Source organism: Vigna umbellata, chromosome 8 (assembly GCF_029865625.1).
Source record: "Vigna umbellata cultivar VRB3 chromosome 8, Vumbellata_1.0, whole genome shotgun sequence".
NCBI lineage: Eukaryota > Viridiplantae > Streptophyta > Magnoliopsida > Fabales > Fabaceae > Vigna > Vigna umbellata.
Genome location: NC_142172.1, coordinates 45722399 through 45748927, shown reverse-complemented (window position 1 = coordinate 45748927; position 26529 = coordinate 45722399). Strand labels below are relative to the sequence as shown.

The 26529-nt window shown below is 28.6% G+C and overlaps 3 protein-coding genes and 1 pseudogene across 3 annotated transcripts; 2 read left to right on the top strand and 2 right to left on the bottom strand.

Annotated features, from left to right (window-relative positions):
* The first annotated feature begins 4067 nt into the window (after positions 1-4067).
* On the top strand, positions 4068-5014 carry LOC124826027 (uncharacterized). Its single transcript, XM_047298788.2, has one exon. The coding sequence runs from the start codon at positions 4343-4345 to the stop codon at positions 4862-4864; it is 522 nt and encodes a 173-aa protein (XP_047154744.1). The 5' UTR covers positions 4068-4342; the 3' UTR covers positions 4865-5014.
* A 532-nt stretch (positions 5015-5546) lies between these two features.
* On the bottom strand, positions 5547-6125 carry LOC148194808 (uncharacterized; annotated as a pseudogene).
* A 2453-nt stretch (positions 6126-8578) lies between these two features.
* On the top strand, positions 8579-8892 carry LOC148194807 (uncharacterized). The gene has a single exon (XM_088095941.1). It carries the CDS (start codon positions 8626-8628, stop codon positions 8851-8853), a length of 228 nt encoding a protein of 75 aa, XP_087952067.1. The 5' UTR covers positions 8579-8625; the 3' UTR covers positions 8854-8892.
* Positions 8893-17775: 8883 nt separating this feature from the next.
* Positions 17776-23583, bottom strand: LOC148194806 (uncharacterized). The gene is made up of 11 exons (XM_088096752.1): positions 23423-23583; positions 23112-23220; positions 22961-23031; positions 22831-22880; positions 22386-22459; positions 22232-22294; positions 21818-21905; positions 18589-18651; positions 18440-18519; positions 18254-18325; positions 17776-18168 (listed from the first exon to the last, which is right to left on the bottom strand). Exons 2-11 carry the CDS (start codon positions 23141-23143, stop codon positions 18087-18089), a joined length of 675 nt encoding a protein of 224 aa, XP_087952878.1. The 5' UTR covers positions 23144-23220; positions 23423-23583; the 3' UTR covers positions 17776-18086.
* Positions 23584-26529: the final 2946 nt, after the last annotated feature.

Here is a 26529-nt window from a genome sequence, read left to right as displayed (position 1 = left end):
TTTTTTATTGGATTGTAAACAGGGATAAAGAAGAAAATGTTTTAAGAGAGCAAAATATTATAATTTATCCATTGAATACTTTAATTTTATAAATAGATAAATGACACAAAAATTATCAATATTAGAAATTTATTTATTCGTTTTTTGTGCTTGTTTTTATATTACATTTGAGTTGTATGTTATTTGTTTTGCAGTTTAACATCATTTTAGAGTGGAATTTATCTATATTTAAATTACAAAAAAACTTATAACTTTTTTTATTTAAAAAGAAAACTTGTAATTAACCGAGTTCAACTCGTTTAATTCACCAACCCGTAGTGGGTTGGGTCAGATTCAAATTTTTTCGACTCACTAATAAGTGAACTAGGTTAAGTTAACTTACTAAGTGTCAACCCGTGGATAGACCGGATCAGGTGACACGTTTTAGCAGGATTAATTGTAATATAGATGAAATATTTTTAATTTAAAAATAAATCATATTTTTCTTTTTTTTTTACAACAAAGGAGTATCTATTTTTATAATTTCATCAAACAAAATTCGTTAAACAAATCTTCAAATTTAAATATGTTCACATTCTATTTGAAAGATTTGTTGAGCTAAATTATTCAAGTCTGGCAAATTAGGCTCTAGACGAAATCGTCTTCTCAAGTTTCCTTTATTCTTTCAACGAAATTAAATTTGCCCAAAGTTTACATTGATCTCAATGATGCTTATTTTGCTTAGTAATTTGCTAGGTGGATTAAGATTTACTCAACGAATTTGCTCGTTCAAAACTTATGATTATTTTTTTTTCTTAATTTAGCTACTCCCATAGTTAAAGTAAACAATGGAATTGTTTGCTCGTATTTGCTTATTTACAATGATTTTTAATAAGGGTAAATTATATTGAGAGTTTATAACATATATATATATATATATATATATATGTTGTCTTAAGATTATGTGAAGTAAAGCAACTTGTATATGATAGTAGTTGGATAGAATAATTAAGGCAGTGGCTGGGGAGTTAAAAATGGCAAAGATGATTATCTTCAATGTTGGCTTTGCAAATATGTTTGGTGAGTGATTGTTCGGTGTGGGACTTATCAAAGTGAGACAAATACAGCTGACACACACTGGAACCAGAAAGCTTGTCTTCCATTTATACCATGCACCTCAAAACTCTTTTATCCATCTCTTCAAATATTAAATAGCCAGCAAATGAATAGGAACACAAAAATGCATAAAAGCACTCATTTATGCAGGAAAAAAAAAGTGGATAAAAGCATCATGGAAACAATACAAATCATGGATTGTCTGATTATGACTATGCAAGTTAGTATGACAGGACAGCAGAAATATGCTAACAATGTGACAACACTAACCAACTTACTCATGCATCTTATTGTTTCTTGTTTCTTTCTTAAGTACACTTCTTTCTCTAAGATTATAATCAATCAGTGCTCTCAACATTTTACAATTGCATCAGGGAACTTTTTCAATAGATTTAAATTCATCTTTTTTAAATCTATTTTTTTAATTGAACATGAACTTGATTAGGATGACATGGCTTGTCATTATTAACACAAGGTTGTTGTCAAAATGAACAATTTCAAGTTAAAGTTGGATTTTTGTTATTATCATCTTTGAGGTCATATTTTTGTTGAGACATGTTAGTGTTATTTATTACATGAAAATAATAAGTTTTTGGATAAGTTAAATAATCTCTTGCTTAGAAGTCAAAATAAAAAATAATTTAAATGCATTTTTTTCGTTTAACCGTCTCAAGTGCTTTCAAGGACAAAGATGTCAAATACAATTATTTTTAGTCGAGGTAATCTTGACTAACAGTAATGGAAATTTTCTTGATTAACATTGATAATATATTTTTTATTAATGTCCTTTAGAATTTGTTTATCCAAACCAATCAGTTTTTTCTTTTTTAAAATATAAGACAACATATATACTAAAAAATTATTTTTTGATTGATAATTTTATAGTTGTTTTATTGTTAAGACAAAACGGTTTCTCAATGTAAAATTTTTATTTATTAATATAAATTTATTCTTAGATGGATGAGAATTAATAGCAATTTAATTGAATTCATATCTCTTGTCTTTTCAGTGGTATTTTTGTACATAGTAATAATTAAAATACTCTGTTGGAATTAAAAAAAAATTGTTAAATCTCACCAGAATATGTAAAATTAAATAATTTGAAATAAGAAAAAATTAAGTTTATAATTTTTCTGAAAAATTATAAATTTCCTTATTAAAGAAAAGTTTAAGTTGTTTGGGACCATGTTAACATTGATGGTGATGTGATGTGTTTTTTTTGTGAAGAGAAATGAGTTGTTGGACAAACTAACCACAACGAAACCTAGTTTTCTTATTGACGTCTTCTAATCGAACTTGCTTTGCAACTAACTCATTCGTTACAAAAATAAATGTAACTTCAAATTTGTTTTCTTTGGACTCCTGTACGCCTAATTTCATTTCATCATCATAAACAACATTTAAATCAAATCCAACTAAGTAAAATATTTCAAAATTAAATAAATCAATTATCCCGCAAAGTCTTGTTGTCAAAATGGGTTGAAATCCATTAGTTAATTCGGCCTACTACGAGTTTGAGTCAAGTTGAATTAAAAAAAAAATTGAAATTTTGATACAGGTTTGTTGAGAATCTAAGTATGAGTCTAAGTCTTACATTGAATAGAAATGAGAAAGTAGAGCATCTTATAAAGATGAAAAACTCATTAATCCATATTTTTGGTTGAGAGTGATGTCAATGTGGTTGGACTCCTGTCTTATTAGTGTTTGTGTCTCTTCGGTGAACCACCTCCTTGATAGAGCTAATGGTTTATCTTGGTGACCGACTCACACAAGTATAATCAACGATGAAAAGAGCTTATGGTTGTGGTCCATTCACCTGGGTTGAACCCGTGGTGAATCGAGTTTGTGGGTTGACTAATTAATTTACCTAATTTTTCTAATAAATAACATGAAAAATTTACCATTCTATACTTAATAACTCAATTTTTATATTTGATAGATTATAATTTAATTTAAAACCCTTATCCTTTTATTTATTTATATTTAAATTATAAAAATCTTGTTATTTTATTTTAACTGAATAAAAAAATTTGTAATAAAATAAATTAATAAATCAACCTATTTAACCCACAAATTTATAATAAATTGGATTGAGTTTGAATTCTTTTACTTATTTGTCGAATTAAATTAACTCAACTCAATTTTACCAAGTCGTGATGAACTGAATTAAATAAAACCGAATCACCTTTTTTACAACACTATAAATTTATTAGATAAAATCCATACTCTTAATATTAAAATATTAACGATCACGCGTACAGTCTTCAAGACTAAGTGAAAGAAAAAACAAAGGAGTATGAATTCCGCACTTTATGAAATTGTTTCACACTTGTTTACTATGCGTTTCCTACCATGCGTTTCCTACCATTTTCAGAAAAATGTCGGCATAAGTTACTATGCGTTTCCTACCATTTTCAGTATCTTTATATATATATATATATATATATATATATATATATATATATATATATATAAATCAGTTACTATTTTAAGAGTTAAATACTTAATTCCATACAAAATTAAAATTCATCTATATTTTAGAAATTTTTTCATTTTCAAACTTAAAAAAAATCTAATTTAATTACATAAACTTTTTTATGTATTAAATTATATTTCTTTATACAATTTAACACATAATTCAAATTTCAACCTAAAACATGATTTAAAATTTAACATATAAAAATAAATAACATTATTAAATTAAAAAATATATATCCACTTTTAAAAAAACTGAAAATTTAAAACATATCAAAATTTAAAATAAGCACAAATTTTAATTTCATTTTAAATTTAAAAATTAAAAACATATTTATTTCTTAAACACAACGATTAAAAATTAGAAAAAAAAATTGATAGTTTTTTGGAGAAGAAGAGAGAGGTGGATCCCACAGGAGTTTGTGAAAATCTCAGCCTTATATGTGACAGCCATAAAGTTAAAGTATTATTATATCTTCAATTTGGCCAACACCAATGTTCCTTCTCACTCCTTTCTTTCAAACCTACGCGCATTCTCAAGTCTCATCCAGCCAACAATCGTCAACACATCTTAACACGCACACGATATAATTCACAACAACAACCACGTGAATATGTCATACTAATACTAATAACCTAATACTTTTATTCCTCTTTGACTTTTCTCCCTCTCTATATATACCACAACACACTTCAAACCCACCCACAAAACAAACCCTCATTCTTCGATTCTATCCAACGTTAAAACCCTTCTCTTAATCAACTCCACGTGATGGGCAACTACGTTTCATGCACCCTGGCACCTCCTCTCATGAAGAACTCCAAGGCCACCAGAGTCATCATTCCCACCGGTGAAGTCAAGCAATTCAGGGAGGTTATCAAGGCGGCGGAACTCATGCTTGAACACCCCACTTACTTTGTCGTCAATTCTCGTTCTCTTCATATTGGTCGAAGGTTTTCTGCTCTCGCCGCCGACGAAGACTTGGAGTTTGGGAACGTCTACATCTTCTTCCCCATGAGGAGACTGAACTCGGTTGTCACCGCCGCCGACATGGCGGTGCTTTTCTTGGCGGCTAATTCCGCCGCCAAGAGACTGACCCGCGGAAAGACGCGCGTTCTTCCACACAACGGCGGTGGTGAAGTGGAGAAAAACTCAGATGCAGAAAGAGATGTTGAAATTCCAAGGTTGAGTTTGGAAGGAGTAGATTCAGGGTTTCAGTATAGGTTAAATTGTTGTAGGTCAAGAAAGCCTGTTTTGGAAACTATAACGGAGGAACCGGCTAGGTTAAGGTGATTGGTGAAACCTGGTTATGCATCAGATTTTTTTTTTTTTTTAACGAGTAGATTATTCAACACTCGAAAAGAAAAACTAGCTGAGGTGGAGCAGCCGTAGCATCAAGTTTGTACAAAATATTCATATATTCAAAGTAATTTGTTTGTGATACATTGACTATTCATTTATTTTTTTTCTTACAATGAATAAATTCAGATTAATTTAATGGGGACTGATATTTAGTGACTTTTACCTAATTTTAGATTTTTTTATTGAAGCGAGTGAAAGATACTGTATGAAAAGTGAAATGTTCCACCATTTGTCCATTTGTGACTAACGCGTGGACTAGCTGGTGTAGGATCTGTGAATGTAATGAATTGGACAAAGCAATACAATGGCCAAATTCAAAACAACTACGGTTTCCATCTTCTGGAAATACCTCTGTCCCTTTCCGAATAATTTTCTTTAACACAGATTATGCATTTGAAAATTATTTTTATACTTTCACATAATTAAATTATAACTCTTTTTCGCACATTATTAAATTTTCCTGAAGATTAAACATTTCATATATATGAAAATAGATTTTTGTGGAAGGTTACTGCTGTGGGTATGTTTATAATTTTATTAGGTTTTGAAATTTTGTTTTAAATTAAACAAGTTCAAGCAACCTCGGTTCTTCACATAAAAAACTCAATCGATAAATAGAAATATAAAATAGGTTCTTTTATTTATAGTGATAAAAGTGACATAATGAGCACAAGAGTTAGAACTTGAGCATTTGATAAAATAGAACTACTTGTTTGGCTTAGATGCAGCATGCAGATCACTGAAGTATGCCTTTGGATTGCTCTCAAATGCTTCTCTTGAGATGGAACTTCCATCACCACCAGGGGCCTTCATATTTCCTCCTGAATCACCACCGCCGATTGAGTTTCCTCCACCACCGATTGAATTTCCTCCACCGCTATCTTTTCAAACACCGCCTCCCTTGCCACTATCTCCTCCCTTGCCGGCACTGTCTCCACCGTCCTGGCCACCCATCTTTCGAATGGTTAAAGTTGCTGATAGGAGAGTAGAGAAATTTATTAATATCTCGACAATGTGAAATGCAATCTCATTTGGTTAGCTATTTATAGAAGAGAAAAATGGAAAGCTCTGTTCAAAGGAATCAATGTTTTCTTTGTTCGCAGTTAACGATAGTGTAGAGATAACTAAAATTGTGCTGTTATTCCCAACGAACGCGTGGATTCAAGAATTGAACTTGGAAAATTATCAAATGCATTTAACCGTAACTGTTAGTTTCAATGGTACCGTTAGACATGGTTTTCCCAATGCGTGTATAGTGACGTACAGAGGAAGTTGAAGAAAAAGTATTTTAAACCTTGATCTCTTATACAAACATATTTCAACTAGTAATTTCATCCAGTTAATTACATTTTCTTTAAAATGTATTTTGATTTACCTGCAGTCTTATCTTTAATGAATTTTTTTTCTTAATGTCAAATTTAAAGAAATTGTAATTTAGAAATCAACCCATAGTAAATATATCCATTTAAAGTAGTTGTTCCCCATAAAAAGCTTTTGCTTTTAAGTGTGTTTGTAAATATTGCTCTAAGCATGTTTAGAAAACTTTGTTTTTAAAGACTTTTAAGAGAAAAAAAGTATAAAAAATATTGAACTTTTAATAAATTACATTAGTTTATATACAAATTAAAAATTAAGAAAATACAACAATCTTATTAGAGTTTGTAGAAGAAGAAAAAAGTACTAAAACAGAGGTGGCCAACTATCTCACTCAGTTTCACCCTGTACCATGAGACAAATGACTTAGAGGTGAAACTTACCTGTTAATTTATTTTAATAAAAAATAGTTAAAAGATCAACTTTTTATATTATAGTATTTAAAGAATATAAATGTATGATAATATTAAGTTTTAGTTATTAATTATAATAAAATCATCTAATTTGAAAATGTAACAATAGTTTTAAATATACTTTTATGTATAGAAAAAGTAAAGTTGACAAATTATATTTGAAAATATATACTTGCAATAGATCCATTATATAATGAATTAATTAACTTTTTTTATAGATGTGTGAACTCAAAAAAAAAAATTCACACTATTCTTTTATTTGTTTGAGGTTGAGAAGAAAATACATTGCTTAATTATAATTCCTAAGAAGAAAGATGATGCTAAAAATACATTACTTTGCTATGTTATTACTAATTATTTTCAATAAAGAAAACTTTGATCATGATCTTTTACAATTAAAAATAAATCGTTTAATTTAAGACTTTGACTAATAACAGTTGATTAGTAATAGTACGTAGTTTAACTATTTTTTTTATTTATAAACTAATGTAAAAATATTATATATTGTATTTTTCATTAACATAACCACTTAATTCTGAAAATACTTTACTACATTAAAACTACTTGGACTGATTTTTTTAATTTTTTTTTGCTTTTATAACATTTTACAGTAGTTGACATATCAGAACAATTTTACACTCATTAATGGATTAATTTAAATTGTTCACAATAATATTTTTATATATTTTAGGATAGATAATTATTTTGATTTATTAAATTTTTATATGCTATGTAATAGTATATTCAATAAAAAAATTAATAATAAATATGTTTTTGAAATTCTAAAATATACAATAAAAAAGAACAATATTGTTTTCAGAATTGAAATAGACAAAGAAAGAATGAAACATATATTTATAGAAGAGATGGTAAATCTATGTGGAAGATAATGAGTGTTCATTTTGAATTTCTAGGTCTTAATTAATGACGAAGGAATTCAAAATAATAAAAACAGCAAATATATATAACAATGGGTGGGACGACTGTGTATTTGACTATCATTCTTATCTTCAAAGAAAAATTCATCCTTATTCCTGTTTTCACATCCAATAAATACTAAATTTTTATTTCATTTTAATTTCTTTAAGTAATTGTATATCTTTAGTTTGCTTTCAAATATTAATTAAATAATTTTTATAAAAAAAATAAAATTTACATAAAAAATATTATATTACTAATGATTCAATATAAAAAAAACACGCAGGATAACATTTTGTTTAGGGTTATTATATGTTAATAATTTTTTGACAATAAACTATGTGTCACTATGAAACACATCAATCACAAACTATCACATAAACACTGTTGTAAAAAAGTTGGGAAGAAAAGTTGTTAAAAGAACATTTTTCTTTTGTTTATATATATATATTTTTTATTTCCTACGTTTTGGTACTTCTTTAAATTCAAAGGTTATTCCTTTCCTAAGGTTTTGTTTATAATTTTGGAGCTTCTTCTTTATATATATTTTTTATTGAAAAGCAAAGCTAACAGAATTTTATTATGATAATAGAAACTATTATTTTGAATAAATATATAAGTAAAGGCATGTATTATTCTTCAAATGCATCATATGGTTAGTTTGTCCCACTTAAGAAGCATGAAACACATGGGAAAACCATATGTCTAACGGTGCCATTGAAACTAACAGTTACGGTTAAATGCATTTGAAAATTTTCCAAGTTCAATTCTTGAATCCATGCATTCTTTGGGAATAACAGCACAATTTTAATTATCTCTACACTATCGTTAACTGCGACAAAGAAAACATTAATTCCTTTGAACAGAGCTTTCCATTTTTCTCTTCTATAAATAGCTAATCAAATGAGATTGCATTTCACATTGTCGAGATATTAAAAATCTTCTCTTCTCTGCTATCAGCAACTTTAGGAAGTGATCATTTGAAAGATGGGTGGTAAAGATGGCGGAGACAGCGGTGGGAAGGTAGCCGATGGTGGCAAGGGAGGCGGTGGTGGAAAAGATAGCGGTGGAGGAAATTCAAGCGTCGATGGTGGTTCAGTAGGAAATATGAAGGCCCCTGGTGGTGATGGAAGTCACATCTCAAGAGAAGCATTTGAGAGCAATCCTAAGGCATACTTCAGCGATCTGCATGCTGCGTCTAAGCCAAACAAGTAGTTCTATTTTATCAAATGCTCAAGCTCTATCTCTTGTGCTCATTATGTCACTTTTATTACTATGAATAAAAGGACCAACTTTATATATATTTTTATTTATGAATTAAGTTTTTTATGTGAAAACTGAAATTGCTTGAACTTGTTTAATTTAAAACAAAATTCAAAACCTAATAATATTATAAAATACCCACAACAATATACAACTTTTGACGTAAACTTAAAATATAAATCTTTTAAAATTTTGACACTATATATAATACTTGAAATAAAAAAATTTCGTAAAGAATAAACAAAGCATATCAGAGACTGAATGCCTTCGTGTCTAGCTAATACCATTTTATTCGTTGGAGTAAATAAATAAAAAGAATATTAACTAAATATTGAAAAGTGATTACAAAAAGTGTTTGATATTTAGAAGTTTCATATGAGAATTGTCAACAAAGAAAGAAAAAAGAAAATTCATATTAAAATCAAACTAAAATCTATTATATCTTAATGTATGACAGATATTTTCCTTGCTCATCTTTGACTCTCTTCTCTCTGCTAAGTCAAAAATTGTAATTCACATATTCACATCTGGATAAGTTCATATTTGAGGAGTACAACCCTAATTAATTACAATTTTTACCTAAAATTACAAAAGAAATCAATGGAAATAAATCAAAATAATTATTTTTCCAATGCTTATTCTAATTCTTCTTAAAACGGTTTTTTCTATTTATTTTCTTTTTCTTATTCTTCATTTATACGTTTATCTCCTCCAAGCCTATTATTGTTGATATACATATTCATACCTCACGATTAAATTTTAATTAAAACTTAATTACAACTTAAATTATTATTTGCACATAAAATTACAAAAGAAAATAATAACTAAATCTTACTAACAGATTCTAGAAATTATAATAATTAAGAAAATAATAAATATGGGTAAATATTTTAAATAAAAGATAAAAAAGTTTATTAATTATAATTTAAAAGATTTATTTTATTTTAAAAGATTTTTTTAGAAATAATATACAGTGAATAATAAATTATTAAACAAATTTTATCATAATATTTTATATTTTAAATTTCGTAAAAGATCAAATTAGCTTCTTAGGTTAATTGTTACCCATATATAATATAGTTAAGTTTCTAATAATTTACTTGGATAATATATAAGGTGAGATTTGTTATTACAATTTTAATCAGTTTATCATAATATTTTGTGTGTTAAATATTGTAAGAGATCAAATTGATGTTTTTTGTTAAATGTTTACCCTAATTAATAAAAAATTAAAACAAACTCGGGTGAGAGTTGAAGTATTAAAATAATTCAATATTAATTCCATAATTCTTAACTGGTTGAGAGAGTAAAGGGTAAGAAGTTTTTTTTTTTTGAAGAAAAAACGTGAATAATTGAAGATTATAAATGCTTAGATTATTAAACTTTAGAATATCCAAGCGAAAGGAAACTAACTATTTGGTTGGTTTATAAATTATTTGGTTGGATTATAAATTATTAGATTAAAATATCATTTTTTAAAACTTAGTTATATACATCAATTTGATCAATAATATTTGGTTTTAGTGTACTCTGTTTACATTGGGAAAGGCATTACGTTACGAACTAAATTTTTTAAATGATGCTGTAACTATTTTTATTTTATTAACTATATAAAAGCATTAACCTTTTTGAATTGTTTGACTATTTATACAGATATATTTAGATGCATTAATTTAAAAAAAAATAATTTTTCAGTTGACTCCTCAAGAATTTGATAATTCCAGTTGTTAGGATAAGTAGTGGAGAAGGAGGATATGACATGTGGCATTTGAGTCACTTTTCATACGTGGCTGCCTCATCAATCAACTCACAAATAATCGCAAATATCGAAGAAAACAAATCATGACTTAATCTTAGTATTAACACGCCATAGTTTTAAATTTATTTTTTAGGTATAATTAATAAAAATAATTAAGGTAATTAAGATGTAATTAAGGAAAAAATGAAGGATATTCTTCGCAAACTGTTGAAAAGTCATAAGCCAAAAATGACAAGTACCCACCTTTGCTGGCAGATATGTCACACCCAATCCCATCATGCCATATACATTCCATACCTATAATTTTATATATACAAAAGTTAAATTACTCACTTTAACAAGCTTTAGTTCTTATAAATAAAATATACTTAAAACTTATCTCTATTCATCTTTATATACATTGCTTTCAATTCCTAAAACTTTAACAGATAAAGTAACAATAATATTTAGAAATTGCAAATTGTTAAGGATGTAAAATAAGATGTATATAAGTTCATTTTTTTTTTTAAATTTAACATGCACACTTCAGAAACCAAATCACAGTTCGGTAAGAATTCATGAACTAAAATTTTGCACTTTCTAATCCTTATCATCACCTGACAAAAAGTTATAAATAATTTGTGTTAACTTTGCATTATTTTATATTTGGTTCATTTGATATTCAACCATTTTTTTTATTTAAGTTCAAGAATTTTAGATTTTTTTTATGTGATAAGTTCAGCTTCTTTATAGACTTAACAGATTAAAAGTGTATGAAATAACGCACCTAATCAGTTTTAAATAATAAGTACATTATTAATACCTTAATATGAACATAAAAATTAATAGATTTTATTATCAGCACAACGTTATAGTTAAATAAGTTAAACCAGAATTTTGAATTTAGTAATTAGTCATTATATGAGAAAAATCTTGCCAAAAATAATCGATCAAAACTCTCCAACAAAAGTCATCTACTGGTTATATTATTCAAAATTTTGTTATCTCAATCTCAATCTTGCTATCTCCATAAATAGAAAAAGGTTTCTCAGACTTAACCAATAAACAAACACAATTTATATACAGAATACTTCAAACTATTTTACAAATCCATCAGCAGAAAACCTAAACCACACATATATATACTGCATCAATTATAGGTTTTATATGAACACATTCTTATACCTAAATCGAAGTAACTAGCTATGATCTATTGAGAAAGATGAGATGGTTCTTAATTAGAGACATGATATGCACATATAAGGAGGGACAGAAGGAAGATGGTAAGAGAACCAAGGAGAAAGACAAGGCCAATTGCACCACATGCCAAACCTAAAACCTCTGCAGATTGTGTTATCATACAATCTTTCTTGTACTTATGGTCATAACCATGCTTGTAATTCCACCCAACTCTCTTTATCAGGGTCTCTCTCTTTCGCACTTGTTCAATTCTTTCCCTCAGGATTCCCAGGTTTGCATCGACAATCTTTGCTCGCTTCTCTGCCAACAAAAACAACAATATACGGCAGAAAATTAATAAAAAAACTGCATTATAGTACAATAATTGTAACGACCATGATGTTGGGACAGTGAAAAGGTTGAAATCACATAGAAAGATAAGGATGTTTGGCTGAAAAAAACACAAACAAGGAGAAGATGGTTTTTGTGCAGCTAAAGAAATTAATTAAGCTATTGATGAGAGTGAATAATGTTGTTAATCTCTATTACCATTGTCACTAAACCTTTGGCATGTTATTTTGGGGTGTTTGAAGGGTTTATGGCAGCTGCTGAAAACATGGTTTAAGGTGCAGAAAGATGACAGAGAGTAAGTCATGAGGTTGAGTTGAATTTTTCTTTTGATTCTTGTGATCTATAAAGACAATATGATTCTCTTTCAGCCACCATCATGAATATTAAAATAAGAAATTAAGAAACTAAAAAATAAAAAAGTAGCAGGACATGTGTGTTGCTCAGAGGACTTACACTTGCCAACATTTTGATCAATGTTTTGCATTACAGGCTAAGATCCTGCGCAGAAACAGATCACTCAGATGATATCTCATACATACACATACACATACATATACATATACATATATATATATATATATATATATATATATATATATATATATATATATATATATATATATATACATATATATACATATATACATATATACATATATACATATATACATATATACATATATATACATATATACATATATATACATATATACATATATATACATATATATATATATATATATGGAGTTTGCTAAGGGGCATACACCTGTTTTTCAGTTAGTACACATTATCGGATTTTAGTAGTCAAAAATACTCTTATATATCATGTCTTACAAAAAATGATTTTATAAAATTATAAAATTACAAAAAATCGAAAACACTTACCCTTAAACAATTTGCCTTTGTAAAGAGTTGAGTCATTGACATATTCACCTTCAGTCAATTATAAAATTAAAACTCATTATAAAAATGAAAACTCATTATAAAATCATTTTTTGTAAGATTGTTTAACGAAGTGTTTTCGATTTTTTCAATTGAGACTACAACAGTAAGATGACACAGAGAAAAGGTTAGAGTGAGAGAGATGAAAAAGAAATGGTTGAGAGGAATGAGAGAGATGAGTAAGGGTTTTTTTTTAGTTTTGAGAATAAAAATTATTAAAATACCCTTAACCTTAAAACTTAAAATGTATGATATATAAGCATATTTTTGTCTATTAAAACTCGGTACACATTGCTAAAATATAGCAACTGAAAAACAGATGTCCGCGCGATAACAAACTCATATATATATATATATATATATATATATATATATATATACACACACGTGTGTGTATGCGCAGCATCACATGAGTACTCCTGTGTTTGATGCGTGCTACATGTCAATGTCGTCGCTTTTCTTTAGGTAATAATAAATTGATAACATGTGTCTGGGGCTTAATTATTTTATTTCATTGTTTATTTCAAAATTTGATTCATTATTATCCATGATATATTTTACACATACAATATTTTTTTTCTTCTTAAAAATATTAAAATTCACTATTTTATCTTTATAATACGTGTCAATGTCCCTTACCATTATTTATCTAATTAACTGTGGTAGGTTTGTTTTCACTTGAAAATATATATGAATGTCAAATGTTACCATAACAAAAGGATTATATGTTGAGATTTTTCTTACAAGTGTTTAATTTTCTCATTGGCCAACATTGTTTTTTCACTGTCATATTATATCTTACATTAACGAATTGTGACCTTGTTAATATATATAAATATGAAAAAAATATATATATAAGAAAATCATTTTAGTTAGATGAAGGTAATCGGATGCTAAAGAGATATATTAGACTTTTTTTAAAGTGGACTTGTATCTCAGAAATATTAGGCTTGTTACATTTCAAATTCACTATGCAATAAACTTGTTAGCTCTTTCATGCATATTCCCCAAAAAATTACGGACAATGAAAGCCAATTTAAATTATTTCATCTTTTTTATAAGTTATAATTTACCACCATAAATTTCATAAGAAAGCGTTTGATTATGAAGTTAAATTAATTTTCAACTCAATTTTTTATGCTTTACCTTAATCTGTTAAATTATAGATGATTTTTAATTGTCAAAACAATTGTTCAAAAGTAGCTTCACAAAACTCATTGATATTCTCCTACCACATTATTACTAGAATTCTCATTGTAATATAACTATTGATTTCGCTATGACTATAATCAAATATTAGTATTAGTACTACTCATGTATTTTTTTTCTATTACTAATAATATCGTCAACATCATCATCATTATTATTATTATTTTAACTAGTATATCAATTTCTACATCATCGTATTTTTCTTTAGTGTAACTAATTTTGTTTATTCAAATAGATCAACACCACAACTTTCTAACAAGTTTCAATAAGAAAATAATTTATTTGTATTGAAATTTTAATAATTAAATATGCTTTTAATTTATAAACTTGATCCAAAATTAAAATTCATTTATATTTCAAATTTTAATATATTTTAATCCTTTAATTTTAAAAATAATTAATATAATCATTTTAATCTAATAAAATTAATTTTTTCACATATTAAACGACATCTCAAAATAACATTTAAGTTTTAAATTGAAACATATAAACTCAAACGTCAACTTAAATTTAAATTTAAAAAACTATTTTTTTTAAAATTATATATATATTATATATATATATATATATATATATATATATATATATATAATATAATATAATATAATATAATTTATATGCACAAGGTTAAACAATCCACCAAATTTCACAACCAAAATGACTAATACTTTCCCTTTTTTTTCTTTTTCTTTTTCTTTTGGCTTTGGCATATAGGATTACTTTGTGGGCATAGATTTGTGGGCCACCATGGCACGAGTGAAAGTTTCATTGCAACTAAAAAGAACATGATGGCGTATAATAGTAAAAGTGAATATTTTATAGAAAGAATGTGGTTCTTTTTAGTCATAGTGTTCCACTTTTCCCATCTAATTTCAAAAAGAAAGATGTAATAATATTCTAAATAACCCTAGTTTCACTCATTCAATAAAGAAGATACACGCAGACACAAACCAACAACCATATTTTTATATGTCATTTATTTAATAATCATTACTTCTATTTAACAATGCATTAGTAGTGTCAATTACATATCCTTAAATCATGTTTAGAACAAAAAAGTATCTATCACTCATTCTCTCTTATCCTTATAAAATATAGAATAAATTATCTATCCTTTTATAAGATATTATACAATTTTAGATTTGTCTTTCTTATTTATTTCTCAATCCTAAGTTATCTGCCGTTTAACATTTTAACGTATAGAATTAAGAATACAAATAAGATGTATTTTTTATGTATTTTTACAAAAATACTCTTCCTCTCCCGATAAATATTTGTGGAGGTTATCAAATTAACAGATACATTATACTAAATTTACTAAGATTGAGGTAATTAATTTCTTTAAGGAAAAAAATAGAAAAACAAATTTATAGTAAATTGTAAATTACAAATATCAGTTATTTTAAGATAAGTTGCAAATGAACTAAATATAATTATGTACACGAAAGAATTAAGTACACCCTGTTCACATACACATACTCAAGTTTAATAAATAACAATCATGTTTATAATATCCTTTATTATTCGTTCGAATTAATTGAAAATAACACCTTGTTGGTGATTTAACTTTTACAACTTTTCCTTTAACATAGATGAAGGAGTTTAACAAAATATTTGATAAAGTATATTTTTTTTAACTTTTCCTTCCTTTAGTGTCTAGTCTCACGCTCGATATGCATATACATCGACGTGATAGAGTGTGTTGGAAGTTCCACATGACTTAGAAACCAAGTCGATTTTGTAGGATTGAGTTGGACTTAAAGTTCACTTCTTAATATGGTATCAGAGCCAGGTTAAAATCTATCCTATCGAAATTTGTGTGGACATATTGTTCCACCCACTATCAGGCCACTATTGAATGTATTATCTCGGTGTGAGAAAGTGTGTTGAAAGTCTCACGTCGACTCAAGATAAAGTCAATTTATACCTTAACAAATTTAAGATGGACAAGAAAAGAACTTGTGTGTGTCCTTAACAAATTTAAGATAGACAAGAAAAGAACTTGATAATTTAGTTAAGTTTGTAAGTTTACATTTTGTTGTAAAAGAAACTTTTAATTTCCATCAAAATGATGACTAACTAGAAGCTCTTAAAAAAACCTAGGTGGGTTCCATGTAATCGGTGCCAGCAATGGTGGCAATTAATTGGGAAATTGTTCCAATAGACAGGAAGATAAAATTGGGAAAATTTTGCAACAGTCACACTAACCATAACCATGCGAATTCCATTTAGAGGAAGGCACAATCATCCTATAAGATTGAGTTTAAGTCTGATTAGTTGGCAGAAGAACCCATTGTCACCCAACAACGTCCCTCTCCATCAGATTCCTTCACAGATTCACTATCCTTTCTTATCCTTTAATGTATCGAAGTGGTGGGGACTTCAAATCATGGAAACAGAAGAATGGGGCAAAAGGAGAATGATCATAAAACCTCCCTTCTTATTTTCAAATGGTTATGTAAAAGGTCACAGAACAATGTATCATTGTTAAATATTCTTTGTTTTCCCCCCCTCCACTTACGCTAATTAGTCTGATGGACACGTATACCTCCATTAATGGACCTTTTTCTCTCTCATAAACTAATGTAACTATACAAGTAAAGCAATATTAAAATACACAGAATATAGAACTTTATGATTATTTTGATGGATAATAGTTCAATAATAAACTGAGTTATTTATACAAGACTTCTAGTGCTGGTTTTTTTATTTCTCACTTGACTATATCGAAGATGTGTTTCGCTAGTTAGCATTATATGTTTCTTCACTATCTAAATTCGCATAAAATAATGCTTTTCTTCCTAAAGCAGTAATTTATCCTTCCTCATGTTGGAATTTCTTATTATTGATCAAAATTCAGAAATAGATTAAACCGAGCCCTTATAGGGGACAACAATTCTGTACATATTCCTATGTTAAAAAACATCACTAGAAAATATACAATGCAGAGGTCATATCATCATTTCTTTTTCATCCCTCACATCGTGTCATCATTTTATAATGCCACAACCTGTCAAAATATACCCGGATTTTAAATGCATTAGGCTACTAATCCATAAATAATCTAAAGGGAAAAACAAGGAAAAATTAACTTCAACAATTATTTCCTCCCCACCTGTACCTTTGGAAGTATAATATAACATCACGAGAAAAACCAAGCTCTATTTACATAATTGATAACCTAAGAATGAGTTGAGTCCCTGACCATTCAGTTGGTAAAGATTCTATCAATACAAAAATGTTCATCAAATCAAGGCAAAAATAGATGAAAATAGTTAATATAACCAAACTGCAGTGGACATTTTGTTAGGGTCCATAGACTTGAATTTACTCGAGCGTCAAAAATGCTGGAAACGAAACTAATGATCAACAAATCAATCTGCATCGCTCAGGCACCCTTGCCTTAACTCACCGAAAACAAATTGCGAGGAAAAGAAGCATCATTCAGAGGAATGTAGACTAATGTGAAAAAAGACAGTTTGTTTCAATTTCAAATAAGCTTGTTTTTGCTAGTATTACACCAGGGGTGTGTCCTAACAGTGGAGGATGATACAGATCTGAACCTATAATGTGCACTGGAGGAAGATACAGATGTTAAATCTACTATATGCATACGACAAGATACATATGTTATATCTACGACTCAAGCTCCACAGATACAATTTTCGATTTACAGCATTACACATCTGAAAGCATCATATATTACAGAACTAAACATGGGAGGATCAGAGGTCTTCTTATGCTAACTGATACAGGTAGAAGTTACTCATATATCCATGTCAGTAAATATTTCTTCATCGTACTCGTTGTGTATTTCATCAACAAGCAATCCGTCAGCAATCAGGTTACTGCCACAAACAGGATTGTGTTAGGAATGAATGTAGATGCAACCAAAAGTAGATTCAGAAACAGATTGTGAAATTTCCAACTGACCTAAAACAACTGAATCGAAATGTTACTATCCGCTTAAGCTTTCTATTGTAAAACAAGAAATTGAAGGACCATCTGTAGCAAATGGAAAATGATAATTATTGGAATAACTTATAATAAGAAAAGTTATGGTAATAACAATTTTAATTTGTTATGCAATGTGGCAATATGTGGCAAACTTAAATTTACATTGCTCCACTCTCTTGTAATGGGTCTGCCTCAGAATCAGGGACGTAGCCATAAATTTCACAATCCGCTAACTTCACCACCTGCATCACAAGGTATTACATAAGTGCATATATTGATTTACTTCTATTCACTTTTTAAGGAAACCATACCTCATCAAGGGCCTTGAACAAGGTGTCCATCAAAGAAGTACCACCAAGAGTCTCAGCCCATTCCTTCACAGACAAGTTACCCAAAACGTTAGTTAAGAAAACCACTGCAGGAGAACTAATCATTATATAAAGTAACATATAATAAATTTTGCAGAGTCTCAGTCAGAATGAGATATGTAGAATATCACTGCATTATTGTCAATCTCAAATATTTCAAATGCTCTCAATCCAGGTAAAGATGTGTTTTCATTATAAGGGACTAGGTTATGCCTGGTTTTCAATCTGAGAATCTTAAGTGCCTAACGATGGAGAAATTCTAATTATAGTATAGTCAGTCAAGTTTGAGTCGAGAACCAAGCAAGTGAGAACAAAACACGTGTAAAAACAACCGTATAATATATAATTTAAAAATAAAAGTAGACAGTTACAACTTACAAAAACTGTCCAGAATATTACTTTGAGAGTATGTTTGAAAGTCTCCTAAGAATGGTCTCTTGAAATTGGTTTCATATTCACCATTTGTTTCCAGTTATTGATTAGGATTAGGAATGTAGAATTAGTGTCTGTATTTAACAAATTATGCCCTACTAAGAATTATGCTATGAAAATATTTATTCTCTATTTTCACCATCCCTACCTAAACTTTATGTTCGCCACTTTCTCTACTTCCACAATTTCTATCTCTGACCTACACTCGGGTGTTCAATCTATTGTAATCAAACTAACAGTTGTATTTGTTGTCCTGAAAAGCTAGTTCCCATTGTCTCACAACAGGTGAAGCAAAGAAGCATCACATGCTAGATTCTACACATTCTCACCTTAAACCAATAGTGGTATTTTCTATTCATTTTCTGGCATCCACTACCACATCCAATCATCTTCCCCAGTCTTCTCCAGTCAGGTCAAACCCCTCTTGCTGCTATGTGCTGCACTCCAGTAACTGATTGACTGGCATGGGCAGAGTTCTGCTATGTTGAACACTTCAGTCTAGTGTTTACTTGCTACTTTAATCAGGTATAAGTTACTTTCAGTTGTTTTTGCCAGTTGTCATTCTTTGTGGTGGTGATATATAGTTTAGTTTGTGCCACGTGACTTTTTTCAAGCGTTTATGCTCTTCCACTGGCACTTAGTGTGAATTCGTCCCACTACACCTCACTTGTGCATCATTGTGGTAGGTAGCCATAGTGTGATTTGAATCAATGTTCTGAAACTCAGTTCAGATCAGGAACCAGTCATGCAGCCAGTCTGAGTTGATTTCAGAGTTGATAACTAAGGTCGGACATGTTTGTAACCCAATAATGACATCATCAAACCAGTCGAAACTACAGCATGCTCAGTGGGTGGAAACAGTCAGAGTCTCGTCAGAAGACTGTGTGGGATCAGTCTGCCATGTCTGTCTCTCACATCTTGCCTTTCACACTCTAAAGCTGCAGAGTCAACAATTCCACAAAAGCAAACACCTTAAAGCACCAAGACTCAAAACCAGCACCTCCAAGTAGACATAAAGCAAGCTTCTCCACTATACCAACTTGTCTGATTGTTATATAATACACAAATATAATATATATCATATGGAGATATTAGTCATATTATTAACCCCTTCATACTGATCAACTAATGATCACTGGTCTGGACAGCGACCCTTGCCTTATCAGGTCATTCATTAATCTTAGTTTTAAAACATCGGTATAAATGGTTTCTTCTCTGGATTTTGACATTGCTTCATAATAGGATAAGTTAGTTCTCGATATTCTGTTTCACCTTAATATCATATTATTCAGATTCCTCTCCCTACTTCTTTCGTACCTAAACCCTAGAAGTAATTTTAGAATTTGTAAGCGCATAAGGCTACTAGGTCCAACCAAAGAAGGTCAATCATACCTGCGAATCATACAAAACATAGGAATCCAATCCAAAGTAGTTATAAATACCAACAATTTATATACACAATAATCTTATGCCAAAACATCGGTTTTTTTTACTTATCTAGGCAAAAATGAAGTGGGAATTACATATATGGGCAAACAAAGTTTAAATTACGCATTTAGACAAGTCGTGGAGGACCAAACGACTTTGTATGAGGAAGTTGTGCCCCCCTGCACGACTTTATCTGACACAACAATCAAAGGTCAAGTCGTGCACCCCAAAACGTTTTTAGGCTCTAATACCAGGCCTTGTAATCAATTACACAGTGCCAAAGTCGTGCAGTCCCCTTGTAATCAATTACACCCCTTCTACAATCGATTACAAGAAATGTAAATGAACATAAACTCTCTGGTAATTGCTTACCAAGGTTGTGTAATAGCAAAAATGACTGGTAATATTACTAGATAGGGTTTGAGTGTTGAAACCATGAGTTTTTTTTGTTGTAGACCATGTATGTTGTTTATGGTTCTTAATTACATTAAGAAACTTATTCACCATATCTATCTTGTTATTCTTTAATTATTTTAATCTAATTAATAAAATATGTTTTTAAATATAATAAAGTAAATATATTTGATAGAATTAATTATGTTTCTAATTATAATTGATAGTATTAATTATGTTTCTAATTAAATTATATTTGTTTTCTAATTAGAAACATAATTAGTCCTATCAAATATATTTATTTCATTATATTTAAAAACATAGTTTATTAATTAGATTAAAATAATTAAATAATAAGATAGATATGGTGAATAAGTTAATCAAGAACCATAAACAAAATACATGGTCAACAACCAAAAAAACTCATTGTTTCAAAGCTCAAACCCTCTAGTATGTAATCGATTACCAGAGTCAACTTTGCTATTACACCGCCTTGGTAAGCAGAGAGTTTATGTCCATTTATACTTCTTGTAATCGATTACAGAAGGAGTCTATTTGATTACAGGTGAGCTTGTGTCCCCTGCATGACTTTGGCACTACGTAATCGATTACCAGAGCCTAAAAACGTTACGTTTTGGGGGTGCACAACTTCACCTTCGACTGTTATGTCAAGGTGAAGTAGGGGGCACGACTTCCTCATATGAAGTCGTCTTGGCCCCACAACTTGCCTAAATGCATAATTAAAATTTTTTTTTGCCCATATACGTAAATCCCACTCCATTTTTGTCTAGATACCTAAAAAAACCCCAAAAACATCATACATGCCTATAAGATTTTCTGTATACCAAACATCAAAGGGGCAATACAAATAATAAAAGAAATCTCAAAACAATATATAGACAACTATTAATAGGAGCACCTTTGAAGCTTCACACATGTAGGTATCAAAAATCTGCTTAAAACTGTCCCATGATTCTTCTGCGAAAAACTGGTGAGCTTTAACTGCACTAAAAACCATTATACGTGTATGGTATTATAGGAAAAACAAAAGCATGATCCAACAAAATAGCAAAGTTAAAACAAAACTGTTCAAACACTTAAATTATCAAAAGACTTGGGAAATGGAGAGAATTGAACTCTCAGCTTCTAGAGCAACAGTTTTCTGAACTGTCTGTCAAGCCTTTTGACAACACTCCCATTGAAAAGAAAAAGGATTATATAGTGGGTTGCCATGTCGCCAACAAAGCTGACAATAGCATTACCCATAATCCTCCTTTTTTATCCTATAGATAATAACAGAGAAATATTTATGCATCATAAGATACTGAGGTACCTGAAATCATAATCGGGATATATGTGATACAGAGTAAGAACCAGGTAAACCAATGTCTTTCGGCTGGAATAAAAGAACAAAAAATGAAAACATTTAAAAGAGACCTCAGAGCTGATTTTCACTTTCCTGAACCTATCTAGATAATAGAGGCCACCTGGTTCTGGTTAATAAGGTTTGATCCGGTGAGGATGAATCAGTGTCAGATGATTGCCCAAGATAATCAAGTATCTGAAATTGAAAAGGTTCAAATGATAATAGTCCATTGAAGGGCCTATTCCATGTTTCAACATCCAAGACATTTTAACTTCAAAAGTTCTTTTCCTCCCAACACAAGAAAAAAAAATGATTTATATTCTATCACTTCTATACTATAATATAATAAGTTAATATATGCATACATGATGCAAGTGATATTTTCTAGCAATTATTCGATGTGAGCACAATTCGCTCAGATAGGAAAACATGCAAATAGCACAAAATAAAGTTTATAGCACTGAATTAATTACATCATACTTCTATTCTTAACATACTCAAAACAGCTTATAGAAAAATAAAAATCCAGTGAAGTGAGAGAAGCAATATTTATGCCATCAATCTACCTCGGTCTCCAAACTGATGGAGAGTTTTTTATCCGTTCCAGCATGTTTGCCTATGAAGAAAAAAAAGTTGTTAGCTATTACCCCCAACCAAATGCAAACAATGAGTAAGAATTCACTTGTTACTCCTTACAACTATAAGCTTCAAGGCATCCTTTGATAGTCCGTTCCCCCATGTTCAAATTATCCAAAAAATCATTAAGCCTGAAAATGTTATTACAATAACTATTATACCCCAAATGTATACAACAAAATCCTTCAAATTCGTTTCAAGTTATAATTACCTGTCTAAAGCGGCGCACTCCAAGAACTTCATGACGAATTGATCGATAATTCCAATTTCACCGATTAGAATTGAAGCGAAAGCCCTTGTTCCCGTAAACTTGACGCTCCCTGCAATGTTGTAGAAATAAGAAATTGTGAACATCTAGAAACAATTCATGCCGTTGAAGCATTAGAAATGTGTGAAACAGAGAACTACCAAAAACATGAACTCCGTACAACAGGTCAAAGTCAAAAATTAGAAATTCAAAGCATCTTAGGATGAAATAAATCTGAACAAAGATTGGAACAAGAAAGACAAAAACTGAGGTACCGGAGACGGGGAAGACGATAATTGTTTGGTTTGACGACGCTTTGGATATATCACCTGCCAAATTCGTATGTTAGGGTTTGATAATTTTGGCATAGGGAAAGTATTTGGAAGCTGTGAAATTGGAATATTCGAATTTTGATTTGGAGATTTGAGACGTGGATGAGAACGAGCCATCTCGGGAAATAAAATCTTGTGGTAGGTACGTTAGATGAGAGAATTGACAATAATGGGCCATGATGAGACAAATGCCCGGCCCATTATAGAGTGTTTTCTTTCTGCACCCTGTATAAATAAATTTTTCATTTTATTCTTGTTAAATTGTGCGCTTTAAAAATCAAAAGTAAATTTTTAATTATTTAATTTTTATATTGTATAATTTGGAAGTCATTTTTAATTTTCAAATTGCACAATCCAAAACTATTTTGAACTCAGAATTCAAAAAATGTAAAACAGAAATATTTTTATATGGAAATGCAAGAAATAAATATATGAAAAGGTAAGAAGAAACTATCTGAGGATAGGTGGAACAAATGAACCTTTGGGCTGGACCATTTTATAGGGTAACTTAAAGCAAACAACTTGTCTCTCTAACCAATCCACGATTTTTTTTTTAATTTAATTAAAATATTTTAATTGAAGTTACTTATCTCTATAACTCTAGTTAACTAAGAGCGTAAAAGTACTTACAGAAATTGAAATTTTGTATTTCATGTTTTTTTAATTGCATCACTTTTTGAAAAAATATTATTCTAAATAATTGTCTTTGCCCAACTTCATATTTTAGAAAGTGTAATCCCACCATGATAGTTTTTAACATGTTCTAAAATTAAAATTTAGGAAATATGTTTTAAATTATTTTTCAGCTACCAATCAATGGTATGGACCTTTTTATACACTATTATTGAATGCAAAATTTACAGCTAAATCAAAATGTAATATTAAAAAGGTTAATTGTGGAACATGTGTCCTGAATCATTCTTCTTATTAAATGGAAAAAAAAAATCAAATAAATAAAAAGGAAGCTTTTGGTTCCATCAAAACGTTTGTTGTGATAGTATGAATAATGAGTTATAACTTAAATAATAAGACAACATATGTGTTTATTCGTGAGATTTTTGTAAACTAAAAAAACTGATAAGGAAAATAGTTCATATAAAACACATTGCAACAACATATACACATTTATGTATAAAAAAAATAATAGGATTGTTTCGTGATATTTAATTTTCATGTATAGAATAAATATCCTAACACTAAATATCTACAAGTCACCTTTTTTTATGTTATCCTTTGTGGTTTAGTAGTCTAAAGAATTAAAGTTATAAACAATACAAATAAAAGAACAGTGATCTTTGTATACAATTTGGACAATAATGTTACTTACATAGAAATATAATTTATAAATTAATCAAGTGTGAAGTCGTAAACTAGTATTCTGTGGGAGTAAATTTTATATTTTTAGAAGATGAGTGATGTAAGGAAGTTAAACAAAATATAATACACGTAACTCCCTTTATTTGGCTAAATCTTCATTTTAGGTATCAGAAGATAAAAAAAATAGTATTAATTGTTTTAGACTTACCAGAGAAAAAATACCTAAATATTTTTTACTATTAATTGCTTTAGATCTTAAAAAAAATGTTCAAAAATCTTAAAAAATAAATTTTAAATAAAACTATGATAAAAAAAATCATATTTAAGTATACTTAAGCATTCTAAACCCTTACACAGTTATTTAACAGAACAGTTGTATAAATGTCTCATTGCAACATGGGATGTCACCAAATTCATATATGACTTTGATAGTTGAAAACTAGTGCCAAGTGTTAGAATTTCATCTCGACGAATTTCATCTTAACAAAGTGTCAATGTCTTTAATATAGGTTAATATGTTTCTCATTACCAACCATGAGAAGTGACTAGGGAAAACAAAAAATATACACATATAAAATGGATAAAATTCACGATAGATAGTTGATATTAGTGGATATTTACTACTTGCGGAAAATGGGTATAATATCCGCTTATAAACGGGTCAGATATTATATCCGTTACTTGCAAAAAATAAAAAAAAATATTTAATTTATATTTTATTAAGTTAGATTTAACTAAAATTAATATTAATTTATATTTTATAAGGTTAAATTTAATTAAAATTAAATTTTAATTTATCTTTAATTAAATTTATATTATATTTTATATATTTTTTGCAATTTTATTTTAATAATTTATAAAAATATTTTATTTTAATATTTGTGGGTATATATGAGTATTTACGGATATCCGTGAATATTTTTTAAGTGAATATCTGTGCGGATAGCGGATGATTTTTTTTTGTCGGGTCGAGTTACAGGTAGGTATTATCTATGCCCGATCCAACCCGTTGTTATCCCTATGACCATTAACATTTCTTCTATTAATCAATAAATAAATGATGGTTGAAAATAAAAAGAAATTGCATAAGATATTTCCAACCACCATTTCTTTTTATGATTATGACCACTAATTTAATTATTTTCATGAATCGTTATTTAAAAATATAAATACTAAATCAAGTAAATTTCAATATCTAATTAGTTTAGTATTAATTATTTATATAAACATATAATTTATCGCATCTCATCCATATTTACCTTATATTTAATATAGTTTAACTATTTTAAGATAATTTTTTTTATACTAACTTATCCTATTATTTTTTTATATTTTTATTTATTTCTTTTGTAATAATCATCTTACAATATTAACAAATGAGAAACTAAGTAATAATACGTTTTTAATAAAGAAACAAATATATTATTGAAAGTTTATTAGTCTTTTAATAATCACTTATATAAAAGTTTGATATTTTGAAAAATTCATAATATATAATTAATTTTTATATATTTTATTATTATAATTATTATTTTAGATAATTGTATTAATATCATATATTTATAATTATTAGTTTTATTTTATCAATTTTATGATACTTTATTTTTTAATATATCAATATTTCAAATACTGAATTTTTGTCCTCCAATAACAAAAATACAAATTTGAGATATTGAAATAAAGTAGGATTGAAATTCGTTATCTGATTAATTTTCTTGAATTTCTTCTATTTA